This window comes from Trichoplax adhaerens, genomic scaffold (genome assembly GCF_000150275.1).
Source record: "Trichoplax adhaerens TRIADscaffold_4 genomic scaffold, whole genome shotgun sequence".
NCBI lineage: Eukaryota > Metazoa > Placozoa > Uniplacotomia > Trichoplacea > Trichoplacidae > Trichoplax > Trichoplax adhaerens.
The window spans coordinates 2,422,137-2,440,296 of record NW_002060946.1 but is presented as its reverse complement, the minus strand read 5'-3'; the positions used below and the strand labels follow the sequence as shown (position 1 = coordinate 2,440,296).

The 18,160-nt window shown below is 35.2% G+C and overlaps 3 protein-coding genes across 3 annotated transcripts; 2 read left to right on the top strand and 1 right to left on the bottom strand.

Annotated features, from left to right (window-relative positions):
- Nucleotides 1-81: 81 nt before the first annotated feature.
- TRIADDRAFT_55408 (uncharacterized protein) lies at nt 82-5,789 on the bottom strand (the record flags this gene model as incomplete). Its single annotated transcript, XM_002111376.1, has 8 exons — nt 82-431; nt 522-584; nt 678-772; nt 1,106-1,155; nt 1,397-1,490; nt 1,780-1,935; nt 3,004-3,079; nt 5,753-5,789. The coding sequence occupies 8 exons, from the start codon at nt 5,787-5,789 to the stop codon at nt 82-84; spliced, it is 921 nt and encodes a 306-aa protein (XP_002111412.1).
- A 2,689-nt stretch (nt 5,790-8,478) lies between these two features.
- TRIADDRAFT_63836 (uncharacterized protein) lies at nt 8,479-12,603 on the top strand (the record flags this gene model as incomplete). Its single annotated transcript, XM_002111877.1, has 10 exons — nt 8,479-8,718; nt 9,516-9,599; nt 10,060-10,230; nt 10,506-10,622; nt 10,724-10,867; nt 11,063-11,206; nt 11,333-11,491; nt 11,576-11,745; nt 11,954-12,012; nt 12,118-12,603. The coding sequence occupies 10 exons, from the start codon at nt 8,479-8,481 to the stop codon at nt 12,324-12,326; spliced, it is 1,497 nt and encodes a 498-aa protein (XP_002111913.1). The 3' UTR covers nt 12,327-12,603.
- Nucleotides 12,604-14,540: 1,937 nt separating this feature from the next.
- TRIADDRAFT_24320 (uncharacterized protein) lies at nt 14,541-17,850 on the top strand (the record flags this gene model as incomplete). Its single annotated transcript, XM_002111876.1, has 10 exons — nt 14,541-14,774; nt 15,028-15,111; nt 15,488-15,658; nt 15,990-16,106; nt 16,209-16,352; nt 16,650-16,793; nt 16,995-17,153; nt 17,221-17,390; nt 17,492-17,550; nt 17,642-17,850. 10 exons carry the CDS (start codon nt 14,541-14,543, stop codon nt 17,848-17,850), a joined length of 1,491 nt encoding a protein of 496 aa, XP_002111912.1.
- Between the last annotated feature and the right edge of the window lie 310 nt (nt 17,851-18,160).

The following is an 18,160-nucleotide window of genomic DNA, read 5'->3' as shown; positions in this document are numbered from 1 at the left end:
AAGTTATAAAAGATAAGAATATTTAAAAACATACCGGCCATCTTATAGTGCTAGCTTTAGCAGTAGCCTACTTGGATTAAACTATTTACAATGAACTGAGTCTTCGTTAGCAAGAAATAATCTACCATCGTCAATGGTATGATTAGAATTGACTACTTCTCTCTCGGAGGTAGTCATGAGAGTTTGCAATGCATTCTGCGCTACTTTAGGGATTACAACCTGCCCAAAGTTAAGTTCTTCTTCTGCATCAACGGAAGGCGAGATCGGAGGAGTCGCATCGTCATCTGGCTCAGAATTATGGTCACTTTTATCTTTCACCTCGTCTTCGGTACATTTTTCACTTACATTGACGTCATCTCCATTTTTATGTATTGGCGGACTTGTATAATCGCTATCACCAGGGTTTAATGGTTTCAAATCGTCCATTGATTCTAAAGTAAATAAATTTTCGTTATACATGATATAGAGAAAAAAGTGAACTATGTGATACGTTACAGAAATTTAAATAAAATATAATATACCATTCTTTATATCACTTTCTGAATGCTGAGCAGAGTCGTTCACTATGATGTTACCATTATCTACTAAATAAATAATTAACAGTAATTAAAACATCGTAATGATTCTAGAAGGTACTAGTCAAGGAAAAATGTTAGTCTTTGTTCAAGTAAACATACCTGATTGATCATTTATTTCGATATCATATTCAGTCGTCTTGTCGTTTTGTTTTATACCATTTGCTAGTGATTCCCTTTCTATTTTATGATTTATTCTGTTTTAAAAATGCAAAATCAGATAAAAATGACATCAAAACAGGGCTATCACGTAACTAAGCATGAAGATTAATTAATTATATAGCAATAACGCCATTTTATAGTGGTAACAACAGGAGCGTGCGAAGTACTCTATGTATTGTAATACTGGAAGATAACTAATGCAGACTATTTACATCTTTTTAATGGTAGTGCATTACTACAACATATAGGAAACGATGTAATGTTGGTGCATAGGCATGTTAAGGCAATAATGTTGTGAAAACTTTCTTCTCGGATGCGGCACAGATATCCATTTACGCATATATTATTTAATTCATACTAATACTTACAGTAACTTGTTGTTGTAATTCGGTTCAACGGTACTTATTACCAATATATTCTGTTGTAACGGAAAGAGAAATAATAAATTTAATAATTCAGTTTTCATTGACAAGGGCGAAATAAACATTTTAAAAGTATGGCATATATTCGATATTCAACTTTACATTAGAATTTATTATTATGTGACATAAAATTAATGACCAGATCGATTACAGAATCGTTCTTTCAGTAAAATTTTTAATACACAATAGTTATTCAGTGATGTTGTTGCATACAATTATTGACTACAAGCAACGTACCTTTTCGATGCCTCTTAGAAACTTCTCACTATTACTGTAGTACCTGTACGGTTCAATAAGTAATTCTGCGATTCGTTGCATTGTAAAGGGAGCTCTGTAATTAAGAATTGTCGTCATATGTCACATATCAATGATTTGAATCGTCAAATTAGTATCATCATTGCTATACAAATACAATATCATAAATGATACCGGCACACATTGGGTTATACTATACGTAAGGTGAAACAATTGAAATGTACACGTATTTTTTTCATCGTCCTTAGAGTACTACTTGGTAGTACAACTTTAAGTGTATAGCCGAACAGAAGAGTTATCTAGTCTAGTAATCCTTAATTTGCAAGAAACAAACGGAAATATAAAACATTGGCAAGTAAACTCACTCTATGAATGAATCCAGATAGTCAAGCAATCGAGCTCGAATTTCATTGAAAGCTTCTAACGACATGCTGTTAGATGATTTGCATTGTTGGTACAGGTCACACATAACATTATCAAGCTTTTTAACGATTAGTGGTTTGATAATTGACCAAGGGAAGCTACAAGTTGAAAGAAAGAACGACAAGGAAAGGCAATTAGTAAAGGATCTGTGAAATGATTGTCATTATGAAGTTACAATAATGAACGATAAGTTCTTGAAATTTATAGGACGGTGTAACTACAGTCCCAAGCGAAGCCATATATATAAAATATGCCATCAAAATTTATTAGAGGATATTTCAATCGCAATAGAGCTAGAGCTGACTGTCGATTATAACTTTGGCCTAGACATACCGATATACAAGTGATTCAGCAAGAGTGTGTCTATAACGATATACTGCCTACTCGTTATCTACGATCATGTTATGCTTTGGAAATGACTATTATGCTAATGTTTAAGTCAAAAGATTGGAATTAATTAAGCAACATTGGTACAACTGAGCAGTCAACGAAGCAGAAGTATATAAACTAAACACAAAGTTCCTCTTAGAGCAGATGAACAAGCTACTGTAGAGTACTTGAGCAAGTTACAGAACAATAGGGGCTACGTATACGCATAATTCTTCCTATTGAAGAAAAGTAATCACATCAATTACCTACTTAATTTAAAGATAAAAGTACGTGTACCATTCTGGTTGTGTAAGACGTATATCACTACTATAACAGCGCGTTAATATATGACCTATTCAAGTCAATATTTGTAAATTGGTTTGATTGTAGGTAAATAAATAGAGTTGAACAAACGTTAACTGGTACGGACACTACATAAATAAGAGGTGGTTCATCATATTCTAAGTTTTGATTGTGTATCAACTGCTATACAATTGTGTAGTGTTTTATATGGTAGTTGTAGTTTTACAAGTTATTCAAATTCAGTTACAGTCGTGAAAGAGTCGTCAAAAAATATGTTCATCAAGTAACCTAGCATATCGTGCAAAATTAAAGTTAATAATTAATGTCGTTTTACATAATATAAGCTACAGGTAGACATCCAGAGCAGAAGCGAAAGTGAAGTTAGGGTCAATAATAAGTTATCATATCAATCGCAAAGGGGACGGAAGTGGCGTAAAATAACTCAGCCTATTGCAAGTTAAAGAAAATATTCGATATCATCATGTTCTACTTACCAAGTATCTCCAGTCTTTGCGATCGCTTGAAGAAACTTTTCGAGAGGCTCTGTGATTGGGGTATTTTTACTGAAAGCTAAAATGAGAAAGGATTTCAATTTAAGATTAAAATACCGCCATGATATACTGTACAATTACTCACTGTGATATGAAATGGTATACATTGAATATATAGTTTAATACAGTATATCTATTTATAAAATAGTTAGTACCAGTATAATTTATTAGCTTTGAGTAGGTAAAAGTTTTTTAGTTCATGTCTACTATGCCACAAATAAGTACGTAACAGGACGGCATCTATCTGTTTGTTATAGTGTAGATTGATACTGCGCAACTATTGTAATTTAATGATTATTCAAGAGAATATTATACACCAATATATTACAATATATAATATAAGTACTGTACTAGTGTACTGTACTACTGTACTGGTCGAATGTTCCAATGCGAAATAGGGAGAAATACCGCAATACTGTACAGTATATCAAACATTACGCTTAAGTCTTAAAACACGGTTTTATCAAAACTTGCATTCACTACCGTATTTCAAAATGTACTATCTATACCTAACTGATGAATAATAATCATTTTATCCACTTAGCTACTTGATTACAAAAATATGATATTCATAAAAATGGAAATTAATCTTTATTGAATAATTTGCCTTTACTTATTTTTTCCTCCTGGAGCAATTCTAATACTAGCTACAAAGTAGACTGTAATTTCAATTTTCTGTGTATCACATGATGATATTGGTGCTTAACTGCCTATAGTGCAGTATCGTGACTGTATCACATACGGATATATCGTAGCATTTTCTGGTATGATATCAGTCAAAAATACTACCATCTCGGTACGGAACCAATTCCGTCCTAGGTCTACAATATTTATTGCTGTTTGTACGTTTACAAATGATTTATCCTTAAAATAATCCAGTAATTTAAAGATTGATTATGTTGGTGATGGTACGGAACTAATTCCATCCTAGTTCTACAATATTCATTGCAATTTGTATGTTTACAAATGATTTATCTTTTAAGATAATCCAGTAACTTGGAAGATTGATTATGCTGGTGATAGTAATTGAATTTGTATGATCCTTAGTTAGTAGTTAACTGATTACAGTATACTGTAGATTATAATGATTATAAAGCACAGTCATGAACATTATTCAAGGCGATTGGATAGTTTCTAGCGCTAGTGGTAGCGGTGTTTACGAACTACTACTTGGGTCCATTATCTTGTAGCTTATGGTTGTCTTCTTGACTACAAGAGTAAAGCCTGACCACTTGACCAGTAGGGCTGTGGTTCTGCTTGTATATAGTATATAAAAAGGGTAGTGGCGTATCTGCGCATACTGTGCATGCGTTAGGGTGTCTTGACTGTGGACGTTACTGTGTGATTACGTCTGAACGCTGTGAGCTTTCTATAGTCGATGGTTTGCTTCCCACAAACACATACTGTACAGTGTACAGTGTACAGTACAATACAGTACAGTCTCTCGGCCCAGCGTGGGGTTTTACTGTACCGGATTCGGTTCGTATGCGGTTCGGACCGAACCTCTTTCAGGGTACACTCAGTGTACCCTGAAATCAATCATACTGTACTGTACGTACGGACAGCAGTACCGTATGAAGTATTGGATATTCTTCAAGCGGATATTCTTCAAGCTCTGACCATTTTTTCGATCTTGCTAGTACAGTATGTGAATTCATGCTTTCAATACATTCACTAACCAAATTTACTAATGAATTATTCCAGTCGTAGTAAGTGCAATGAATCTACAGTAGATGCATGGTGTGCAGTATTTTCTATTTACAGTAAGAATGGTAGTCCAAAAAGTTGTCTACTTGGTGTATGTCGTGTACCGTAGTAGGAAGAATATGAAACAACAGGACGTGTACCAACATCATTTAATTAACAGTTGTTTGATTGATTGATTGATTTTTATTACGGAGGATCATTGACAATTTTTTACGCGGTCATACGTATAATAGTGTATCAAGCACAATTCATTTTAACAGGTGAAATTTCGTCAAAGCATACAGTAGCTTGATATACTGTACCATACTAAATAGAATCACCATACTACTTGATTACATGTAAAGAGGGGGGAGAAATAATGATGGCTGCATTCTACTGTACAGCAAAAAGATCCTCAATATTGCAGAGTATTTGGTCAACCAATCAATCCAATGCTCGTATGTCGTACAGTCAACAGCGAATTGCTAAAGTAGGAAAAGCACAGCATAGGAACTGAGTTATTACACTATGGTAATGCTGTATAACATTATCATGTATTAACCTATTATTGTTCAACGTTTAGATGAGTGATGGAATGATGATGTGCATCATGGTAGAATTAATGGCGTGTATGCGTATACAGTCCATGTTGACACATTTTACGTACTTGACTGGATGGATAATATTAAAAACGCTTCAAGTATAGAGTTACTGTCCAATGATATCTCTAGTTCGCTCTTACAAGCAACTATCTGCTGTCTATCAAGTTAAGTTGGCTCTGTTCTTGAATATACAGGGTCAGGCACTTGTTAGAAGCCTCTGACAGTGTGTTTATCAGGTAAGTTATTTTTATAATTTAGTAGAATCACTTCAATACCGTAGTATCGTGATAGAAATGATGTAGTGAAGTAGAAAGTTGTCAATAGCGCGTCATAGTTGCTGCTACTTCGTTTCAACATGATCAAGCTGACTGTCTACAAACGCAGTAGGCTATACTCGTACTTACAATGTAAGGCTTCAAGGACCTCTTCTAGATTGTCCATAATGAAACTATTCTGTTTCAGTTTTTACTATAGATAGGTAGTTAGTAGTCTCTCCGTTAATTTCAGCGAAATGATTGCCAATAATGATAGTAAGATGTCTTTTTATTTCCTTTGTAGGACAAGAGTGTTTTCAGTGAACGCCGGATCGCTATTTGTACACTGACAACCGAGACGGGGAGACTTCTGATTAATCAAAGAAAGTTGGCTATGCAAAAGTCAGTACAGATTGTACAGTACAGTACTGTACACTGTAGGTATAGTACTGTACTGTACTGTATCTAAAGATTTGAAGCTGATGTTGCGAATTTTATGCTGAATTGTTTGTACTGTATTATACTGTAGGGGTTGTTTGAGAGTCCCGTCCTCGTTCTTTTTCTTTGGGCACAGTGAAAATCGTAGAGTACTGTACAGTACACTACTGTACAGTATATTGTACAAGTGTACAGTACAGTACACTGTACAGACATGATGTCAAATCTGAAATCTTACAGTACTGTACAGTACTAAGAAGTTCTCCACGCGTACTGTACTGTACTGTACGCCTCGCTTACCATACTGTACTGTACAGTACAGTACTGATACAGGAATCATTACAGTATACAGTACTGTAACAGTGAGTACTGTACACTGTGCCTGTTGGAGGACAATCATCGATAGTAGACAGTATCGTTGCAAACATAGGATACTGTACAATTGACATGAGCAGTAAATATTAGTCGGCCTTCGCATTTTAACTACATGAACGACCATTTCTCATCCCTCGCCATTTTTAGTCTACCCGCCTCGATCAGGCTGTTGTCATGGATGAATGAATGAAGTATTGCATGCATTTGCTACTGTAATGAATGAAAGTACCAAATTGAGTAGGATGTCTACTGTAGTGAATTCTTACCAGCACTTGGAAGAGAAAATCTTAAAAGTTCCTGCTCCCATCCTGGTGCTCAATTACAGTCATTGGAAGTTAGTTACATTGCTGATGGCTTGAAATTACTGCATTGGAAGTCAGAACTCATCGTAGCAGAAATTGGGGGGGGGGGGGTCCGAAATTTCGTGCCTCAATAGTTCACAAAAATAATTTGGTACACTAGTTGATACTGCCTAAATATTGCATACGATATGCATGCTGTGATGACTAATGCATTTCTATTAGCGTTGCGGTTAAAAAATAAATGAAAAGGGAAATATAATGAATGAATGAATTCGGTTTTAAAGCTCTTCTTTCGTACATTAGTAAGACTGCAAAACGAGACTGGTTCAGTCAGTGAACAGTTCGATACTTACCTACTTAGTGATGAATTTAGTATGGTTCGATGCAGATCGGACTTCATGTTTTTAATACACCGATTCTATAAATGGAGTGAGCGTGTTTGCTGTTAGTTTGTTTATGATAAATTATTCTATAATAGTATCATACTTATTGTTTTAATAAGCTTCTCAAATGACGTTAATGTTCCAAGATTATTTTAGAACGAGGGCCACGTATTACGATCATGCCTGTAACTGTTGATATAACACGAAGATGCGATGGATCATGTCTGATAGAGTAGAATATTGTAACATATATACTTTGAGGTCATGGACTACTGATTATACTTGGTGGAAGCGTAGAAATATTAAACGCAATCTCTTTACCACACACTACGGCTCGGTAGAAATGGACTTGCTGTTAATTTGTCGCTCCTTTGGGCGATGGCATAAACGATTGATAAATACTGTATACCGCATAGTACAATATCAAAACAAGAGTCCCATTCTTTGCGGAAATTAAAAATCATAAATCAATAAAAGAAGATGAAAAAAAAGTCTTCGTGCACTTGGACAGGTAACTACAGGCCTGGCTGCCGTACAACAAGATTCACAACTCAGAAGGCTGATTCAGACAGTATCGTTATTCGGTAGATGACATTAGCTATGGGATACTGTCATCAATTTATGCAATATCTTACGCTGCAGACAGCATACAGCCCTATATGCTAGCATATAATTATCTGTTCTAGGATTGTTTTAGTTTGTGCAATTTCCTCCTGATGAGTAATGATGGTGCACTATATTTTCGTTAGCTTTTATTTTGTTTTAAAGTATCCAATCTAATAATTGAGATGACATCTGCGATGATGCAAATATTATTATTTGTGGTTATTTATTCTTAATACAGTACAGTTACTGTAGATCAATCCACGGCCATCGGTTCAAGCATGAAGTTCAATATCACGGCCATTGGCTATCCATAGTGTACTACATCACAGAGTGAAAGCGCCAGGCCTTCCACTGTAGTACAGTATTACCACTACAGCTATAAAAAGTAGCGAAAATGGATGGAATAATATAAAAAAAATTATATTATAAATAAATAAATGAATAGATAAACACGTACAGTATAGTAAATGAACAATGAATAAATTGATAATTGCAATTAGAATTAATTAATTAAACTTGGTGAGTCAACAAGTGATGGACGGTCACTTGTACAATATTGTGCTGATTTCACGGGAAAAATAATATAGTACAGTACTGTAAGTACGTCTTGCAGTGTCGTTACTAACTCACAAGTAGAGTATAAAAAGGCCAGCAAGAGCCGAGTAAAATCATTCTGCCGGCATCATTTATCAGTTTTTGCTGAAAGATCGACTACGATACAAGCTTCTAGTCAACATTTCCCCCTTCCCCCACCCTACTTGTGAGCTTACCAATGTCCAAGGTAAAATTAGCTGAATCGTTGATTACTCGATCAGCCAGTAGTCTCCTACGAAATAAAAGCTACATCGGAGGACAATGGGTTGCATCAGCTAATAAACAAGTTTATACCGTCTACAATCCAGCAAATGGCGAAGCTGTTGCTGAAGTAGCTGATATGGCTGAAGAAGATGTTGCTCAAGTGGTGGATTCAGCACATCAATCTTTTCATCAATGGCGTAAATTGTCTTATAAGGTACTACAGTAGAACAGTGATTAGTCAGCAACTTGCTTTTAACTAGTAATATTCTATTTCAAAACTGCAAAATGGGTAGTGTCCTACTTTTCAACATGTAAATTCGACAGTGGCTACCTTTTCTGGTTGATGCGAATGCTAGAATCGGATTGGATTGATAGACAATGTTGCTTTACTGAACAGCAGTTTGTCCTCTGCCTGTGATAAAATAATATAAAATTTACAGTTAAACGTCTAATTCAACTATAAAATTTCATGTCTCAAGTGCTTTACTGTGGTTATTGTTTCTTCAAAGCACTTTAGCTTCTCCAAAGTAGACATTTTTTTCCATTTTTTGGGTATGCAACTATGAATTATACAAACGATAAGTTGCATACTGTACCGAATAAAGTTGTACTCGCCTATTCCACGTACATTCCGATCGCTATCTATTCATTCATTTTACAGATCATGTTATCACTAGTTTGTAGGATGGAATTGCTTGAGATACCATAGTAATTATCAAAATTTATACGATAACTTTATTATTATCTCTAACATTCACGTGCACAGATGTAAATTTTTAAGAACAATATTCTTGAATGCTTTCATGGCGTACTCATTTTATCTAACCTGCAATTATTCAAGGATTTCTAAGAGAACTTTTTCTCTCGTAAAAGTCCCTGAATCATTTCATTTAATTTCAAAAAGCAGAACAGCGGCGTACAGCACTGCCTATTCATTGGAAATTAGATTAATTATTTTACATGCTGGCATACTAAATAGTAAATACTGTAACTTGATTATTTCACTTTTAGAACCGATCGGGAATTGTCAGTCGATGGGGAGAGCTATTGTTGAAAAATCGAGATGATTTGGCTGCTATCGTAACCACAGAACAGGTTTGTATGCAAATATTTGCCATGAAAAGCAGTGAATAGCAAATAGGATCCGAAATTCGGGCTAGTCCATTAGAAAGCATTAACTTTTGCAGTAAAATCTTTACGAATGAATATATACAGTTACAGTATACAGTACCCCATTTTCAAGTTGTAGATGCCTTGATCTCTTGAGCCTGCAAGTAGTATCTGCAGCACTTGCAATGCCCAATGCTCAGCAGATGCACAAAATGAATCAATCACTCGAAATCATTTACTCTAGATTACTTTACAACTTGACAACATTCACATTACTATTGACGACAGTTGATACTTGGTAGCTTGATTGATTGGCAAATGATCCAACCTTATCACCTGCTTACAGTACTTAATCCTTGGAGGTGTCTTAGTGCCATCTTGTAGTCGTAACGTATGAGTTCATTTAGCCGAGAAGATTGATAACAATTATGCAAATTTTATTTAGGGAAAGCCATTGATGGACGCTAAAGGGGAAGTGACGTTGGCAGCTACCTATATTCAGTGGTTTGCTGAGGAAGCGAAAAGAATTCATGGTGATGTTTTGCCTAACCATGCTGACGATCATCGTTTACTTGTTTTAAAACAGCCTGTCGGTGTTGCTGCACTGATCACACCGGTAAGAATGCATAGCTGCTTGCACCGTGATGATATTAATCACCGCATAATTTTACTTCTACATCGCATTGTATCAAATCTAACATCTTAGCAGCGTTATCCTTAGATACTCGTATTCTTATATCGAGTACGTAGCATCGTCCTTGCTAACAGCATTGATGCAATATATGAATCCAATTTATCACATTTTTTGATATCTTATGATAATAGATTAGAAGTAAATTTTCCGTTGAGTATCAACTTAGTTTTCCATATCTTTTTTGATAAATATATTAGTGGAACTTTCCTGTCAACATGATCGCCCGGAAAGCCGGTGCGGCCCTGGCTGCTGGCTGTACAGCTATTATCAAACCTTCAGAATATACACCACTATCTGCCTTAGCGTTAGCTGATGTAGGTGATAATCAAAAGTATAATAATGGGAAATAGTAGTTTAAATTTTGTATTATAGTTACGTTTGTCGTTTAATATTATTATTTTTTGTATTCATTCAGCTTGCTGAAGAAGCTGGCTTTCCTCCAGGGGTATTTAATGTGATAACTTTTGGTGAAAGATCGACTCCACATAATGTCAAACTTCTTTTAGACAACCCGTTAGTTAGAAAATTATCATTTACTGGATCAACTGCAATCGGCAAGGTCAGGCTCATTATTATATTCGTATATGTAAAATCATCGTTTAAAAATTCTTTTATCAGTTTGTAATTTATTGATAGTAACTAAACTGTACGATTGCAGTGCAACATTGTCGAAACGTCAATTCACCTTTTTATATCGTTATCGATATTAAGACTGTAAAATCAAAGGGTATTCGCTTTTTATATTTTGAAATAGCTGTTAATGGAACAATGTGCTCGCACTTGTAAACGTGTATCGATGGAATTAGGCGGAAATGCTTCATTTATAGTATTTGAGTCTGCCGATATAGATGCAGCTGTGAAAGGATGCATTGACTCTAAATTTCGAAATACTGGCCAGGTTAGCTAGATATAACAGATCGTTACAACAATTTCTTACTTTAGTACTTTCGTCAGGGAACCATTTTTTATATTTAATCATACTATATTGTGATGGAAAATTGGTTACTATTATGTCTATTTCCAGACTTGCGTCTGTGCCAACAGAATTTTCGTTCATGATTCCGTTCATGATGAGTTTTGCGCAAAACTTGCCGCTGCCATGAGAACTACCCTTAAGGTGGGTCCTGGCTTTGAAGAAGGTGTTACACAAGGTCCATTGATAACAGAGAAAGCTATTGCTAAGGTACGATTAACGTTATAAAGATGATGAAATTATTACGTAATAAAAACCAGGGTAACCGTAAAGTGTTGGTTTTCCAACTGTTAGGTTGAAAGGCATGTTGCAGATGCTGTATCTCGTGGCGCTACGGTTGTAACAGGAGGAACGAAGCACCCTTTAGGTGGCCAATTTTTCGAACCGACTTTACTAACCGGTGCTACAGTCGATATGGCGTTCGCTTCTGAAGAGACATTTGGTCCTGTAGCACCAGTATTTAGGTAATCTGCCGGAGAAACCCGTTTACATTATTATTTTTATGCTATCCTGACTACTTAACTCAAACAATAGCCGCTAATACTGGAAAACATTCTCTATTGTTATTCGTTAAGTTCTACAATTTATTTGTACAATAAAATATGTAAAAGCGATTCAATTATTAAAATCATAATTATCAAGTACTGATTTTTCGTTGATTATTCGCAATAGATTTAAAAATGAAGACGAAGTAGTCGATATTGCAAATAATACAAAAGTTGGCTTAGCAGGTCTTGTTATAAATAAATTTGTAATTTAATTAGGAGGTTTCATACCACTTCGAACCAATATTTATGTATTAGCAATGAGTACAATGTAGCTTTTTATTTGGTTAGGCTATTTTTACTCCCGTGATATATGTCAGATATGGCGTGTAGCTGAAGCTCTGGAGGTTGGCATGGTTGGGGTAAATTCAGGCCTACTTACTACAGAATTTGCTCCATTTGGAGGAGTAAAGGAATCTGGCCTTGGTCGTGAAGGTTCACGATACGCTTTGGAAGAGTTTTTAAATAAAAAGTATGTCTGCATGGGTGGAATTAATTAATTCATTCATTAGCTAATGTTGAATATGTCCTTTCCAATATTTGGCATTTACTTTGAAGAACTGACAAAATTTTGTTGCTTAACACAACGATGCGACGCTCTTACACGATGTTTGCAAAAATTATGTGCAGTAGATCTTCAAGAGCAAATGCGTACTCGTTATATATTTGGTTTAATAAATTAGCATTATTAATAATTGGCATATGTGTAACGATTAATATCGATAACGATTCGAAATGAAATAATATTTACCGAAAGAAATAGTTAACTTAAGGGTGGTTCGGCGTTAAGTGATTAAAGTATTCTTAAGTTGTATGCTCTAATTAGGTACGCTACTATCGATATTGTGATAATTATAATTACTAGTGTAAGCCGATTTATTAAACTAAATATATATAGACCTACATGTCATATGTTTCTGTATTCTATGTAATCACTGCAGTTCAATGGTTCTATTAAAAGATGATTATATAGCAATGATTGATTGAGTTTTACGTCGGAGACGATTAATTTTCCCTCAAATTTTTGTTCACCTAGTGCTCGTGATGAATACTGTATCGCAGACTATTAAAATACTAAAATTTTTAGTAAGGTGGTCAATGACTGTATGCGTATTTTACAATAGAGATGATGAAGGTCAATTTTATAGCTTGCACAGTACATGCTCGTAGAGCCTTTAAAATCCTCTTCGCCCTAGTTTATCTATCTGTTAACCACAGCAAAGAGTGCAGTAAATAATTGTACGGAGTAGATCGCTAGCGTATCGCATCATATCCAGTATTAAACAATGATTAATGATAGAGATGATTATAAAGCATGGCTAGAGTCTGCGATGCTATTGGAATCAAAAGTAGCTTAAACATGAAAATGACATCATGCAAATGCAAGCGAGGAGTGTGCTGTACTTTCTCAACCTGTTATTACTGCAGCAAGAGTAAGTTATTATCACACATGGACATTACAAGTTTACAACTATCTGCCCAAATCGGTCCTATCGCTCTTAATTAACTTAAGAGTAGCCAGAAATAACAGCGAATGTCTCATTGACGATTGATGGAAGAGTATATTTTGATTGATTAATTAATGACAAGACTTGATATTGTGGCCGTGCAATAAGCCGTCTATATACGAATCATATACGTCTGATATCAAATTGGTTATTAGTCGAGTATTACTTATTACTGCACTTTACTATTAGTAATCCATGATCGAAGCAAGGACTACTCTCAATAGTCCCTGATCGAAGCGTGTGTACTGTATATTGGCTTGGCTATTATCACAATAAATTGAATTTAGGAAAGGTACACGCTTCTCATTCACATATACTTAAGTAGAAGCAGCAATAACTGATAAACAATGAGTATGGAATAGCTTTCAAACGGTAGCCTCACAAGTACAGTACATTAAGCCCTGCCAAAAATATAAAAATTATCAATTCATTACTAATGAATTGATGCTGTAATTTAAGAACACCTTACGTGTACTGTAGCCCACTCATTCCCCTAAATGTTCAAAATGTTCAGTGCTCACATACTAGTTGTTATACATGCACTTACTGTATGTTCTAGCACAGTACTTGGTGCTCGATATCAAAATCAGACATTAAATGATATCGTTATCATTTACTCAGGCTGCTAATAAAAGTAAGAAGTCCAGTAATTAATTAATTATTCAATGATATTAAAATATGTATGTATTCAGGATCTTCGCATGCTCTCTATAACGGCACTAGTATTGCAGTTTACAGTATAATGAGGATACTGCATAGTGCTGGACTGCTGTGATCCAGTACTGCAGTATCCCTCGTCATCCTATCCTCAGGGATTGCTATTGCTGCACACAGTATGACGGTAGATTTCATTTGTACAGTAATTACAATATTGTATTCTACTGAACTTTGCTAAGTTTGTGTGGGTTTGTTATGTTAGATTGTCAGCTGTTCTCTCTTGGAACCTTCAATTTAGAGGTAACTAAAATCAGACAATTTATACCGTAGATAGTCATGATTACTGTAATTCGTTAAGAAGAAGATAGAAAGCAAGCAGTTAATACTACGGTGATAGTTTAACTATCGCCTTGAAAGTGCTGCAAATGTGTGCTAATTTAAGGCAAATATCGTGCAAGCGATCTTAATTTAGCTACCTTACATTTCCATTTTACTGATTGACTGCCATGCCTTAAACTATATCTGCTCCTCCCATGTAGACTGTATAGTATGGAGAAAGTAAGTCCATCATCAGTTATCAAATCTGTGAGCCAGTTTTTACGAAGTGAATGCTACATCGGAGGACGATGGATTACTTCTAACCTCAAACAAACCTTTAAAGTATACAACCCTGCAAACGATGAGCTAATAGGTGAAGTACCTGATTTGGCAGAAGAAGATTTAAAGAATGCCGTCAATGTTGCAAATAATGCATTCCTTACATGGCGGAAAGTGTCTTACAGAGTAAGTCTTAATACATGGTAAGAGTGGCATACATGTATCCAATGATTTAAGCCCCAGAGAAACAATTTTCTCAAACGTTTACTGACGAATTGATGATGTCAATTTTGATTTGCACTATTCAGTCGGTTATCGTTAGCGGACTTGGCTATAGAAAGCAATGTCCTGATAGATTACTGATTTAATTGTCGATCGATGCATTATTTGAGTTGTTGTTCTTGATGGGTAGATTGAGCCATTCCATTGATTTATTTAGGAACGATCGCGTATCATCAGACGTTGGAGCGAGTTATTATCCGAATATCGTGACGATCTAGCGGCCATTATCACTCTAGAAGAGGTTGGTAATAATTTAAATTAAATGATTTCGAGTTTGTGCAGCGTCAAGCAGGATAGTAGACGAGTTCAATAATACCATAGGTTGATCAATTGGGTTGTGAGTTGATATTCACATTACAGTAGTTCGAAATTTTAGCTAGCTGGGTTGCTTTTTGAAATCTTTGCAATAAGAGTAAAACAGTACTGTTAGCATATAAATTAATATTTATTCATAAGTTTAAGGATAGCGGGAAAAATTTAATAATATACCAGATTACGGTTAAATATGATATGAGTAGTTCTTCAAGATATCGGTCGAAGTGATGGCTACAAGTCTAGCTAAGAATTGATCTAATAGGTATAGTTTTCAAATTTACAATCAATGCACTAATCTCTAGGGCAAGCCGTTAGCCGAAGCTAAAGGTGAAGTAGCCTTAGCCATTAATTACGTTCAATGGAGCGCTGAAGAGGCCAATAGAATCCATGGCGATGTGTTACCTAGTCATGCACAAGATCACCGTTTACTGGTTATAAAGCAACCAGTTGGTGTATCAGCACTCATAACACCAGTAAGTTATTATCTGGAAACTATTTTGTAATGGCTTAGGGCTAAAATCTATAATTGTGCTTTAGCAAGTAAAAAGCCTATTAAGAAATATTTCCTCTATTCTTGGATAGCGTTAGCTTATTCAATAACAATTTTAATGTTAAGCATCATACGCGTAGTTAAAGAATTGAGTTAACTTCTAGTAGCTGTGCAAATTTAGTTAATAATGTACCGTATTACTTCTGCATGTTACATGACAATATTACAATTTTCTTCTATTCGCACTACAGACTTAATTAACGCACGGTATTATTTCTTCATGCTAAATGATAATTTTTATAATTTTTTTATAGTGGAATTTCCCTATTAATATGATTACCCGAAAAGCTAGTGCAGCCCTGGCTGCAGGTTGTACAACGTTGGTCAAGCCTTCGGAGTATACACCATTTTGTGCGTTGGCATTAGCCGCGGTTTGTATGATATAATGTATATACGTAAATTTCTATTATAAGTTAAAAAGCTGATAACATATCGAACCGATTTCAATTTTCTGTTGTTTGATTGTTTACTAGCTAGCTGAAAAGGCAGAATTCCCACCTGGTGTATTCAATGTCATAACAAGCAGTGCAAAATCCACTCCACGTAATGTTAAAGCTTTAATAGACAATCCTTTGATCAGAAAGCTATCATTTACTGGATCTACTGCAATTGGCAAGGTCGGGATTAGTAAAATCTATCACTATCCATAAGTATATTTTATCATAAATTTTGCGTGAGATTAAATTTTAGTCGTCAGTACTTGCAATAGACAAAGTCCATTAGGGCACTTATGGAATCATGTTCTATTGCTATTAAGAGCCCTTATACTATCATCATCCTGATAGATTTGTATAGGTCGTTTGGTAATGCTCTACAATACTAGTTAACATGAAGCTGGGATCAAAAATTTCCCTATGCCATTGTAAATATCTTTCGCAAATACTAATGTTACTTGTATCTAATTGTTCAAACAGTTATTGATGGAACAGTGTGCCCAAACTTGTAAACACGTATCGATGGAATTAGGTGGAAATGCTCCGTTTATAGTTTTTGAATCGGCTGATATAGATAATGCGGTAAAAGGCTGCATTGCTTCTAAATTTAGGAATACTGGTCAGGTTCGTTAATTAATCAATTATGATAGGTTTATCTAAATCCTTCAATGTTTTCTGTCGTTTACTTTGCTTAACGCCTTATATGATGTACAATAGTTTACTTATCTGTGAAAGTTAAGTATGGTTATCGCAATGGCACTACAGTATACGCGTAACATGATTCTACTTGTCTAAAAGTGATTGATTCCTTCTGATATACCATAGACATGCATTTGCGCCAATAGAATTTTTGTTCATGCTTCGGTTCACGATAAATTTTGTGAGAAACTTGTTGCCGCTATGAAGAGAGATCTTAAAGTTGGTTCAGGATTTGAGGAAGGTATCACTCAAGGCCCTCTCATTACAGAAAAAGCTTTTGCTAAGGTAATACCACGAGAGATAATTCTTGTAAAGTTTATCTCTCAACTTTTAAAACTTGCTACTGTAACAGGTTGAAAGGCATATCAGTGATGCAGTATCGCGTGGAGCAACAATTGTTACTGGTGGTAAGAAGCACTCCTTAGGCGGTCGATTCTTTGAGCCGACGTTAATTACTGGTGTTACAAGCGATATGGCAGTAGCTCAGGAGGAAACTTTTGGCCCTCTGGCTCCATTGTTTAAGTACTTACGGAAATATTTGGAGCTATTATAACGTTAAGACTCCTCTTTGGCTTTAACTGCAATCTGCATAATCTCGTAATTCATTTACTACTTGCATACAGGTTTACTAGTGAGGAAGATGTGATCACTTTAGCAAATGCTACGAATGTTGGCTTAGCAGGTATTCTAAGTATACTCATATATAACCTTTGATGATAATCACTAATACAACACGGCGGCAATAGCTTATAACATAACTTTATTCCTTCCAGGCTATTTTTACTCTAACGATTTGAATCAGATCTGGAGAGTGGCTGAGGCATTAGAAGTTGGTATGGTGGGAGTGAATACAGGTCTGCTTACTACGGAATACGCTCCTTTTGGAGGAGTTAAGGAGTCTGGTCTTGGCCGTGAAGGGTCGAAGTATGCACTGGACGAATTTTTAGATAAAAAATATATTTGTATGGGTGGTATCAATTAGAATACAGATTTCGTATAGCTCAATGGCGATTTATAGTTTAAGGTGAAAAAAATACAGTGGTTATTGCTAGTGATGAGTTTGAAGATGTATTAGCTGATTATAAAATGAATTACATTTTGTCTTCACACTTTTGTAAGTTTCAATCTGGCTAGCTAACCAAACATTGATAGCGTAAAGGGGAAAAACACTACAGAACCTATGCTAGTGATGAATTTAATAAATGTATCAGTTATCTCAATAAAACTAATGACGTTAGTCTAGATTTTAGCTTGTCTACACGATGAAGCATTTTCGTTTACATTATTGTATA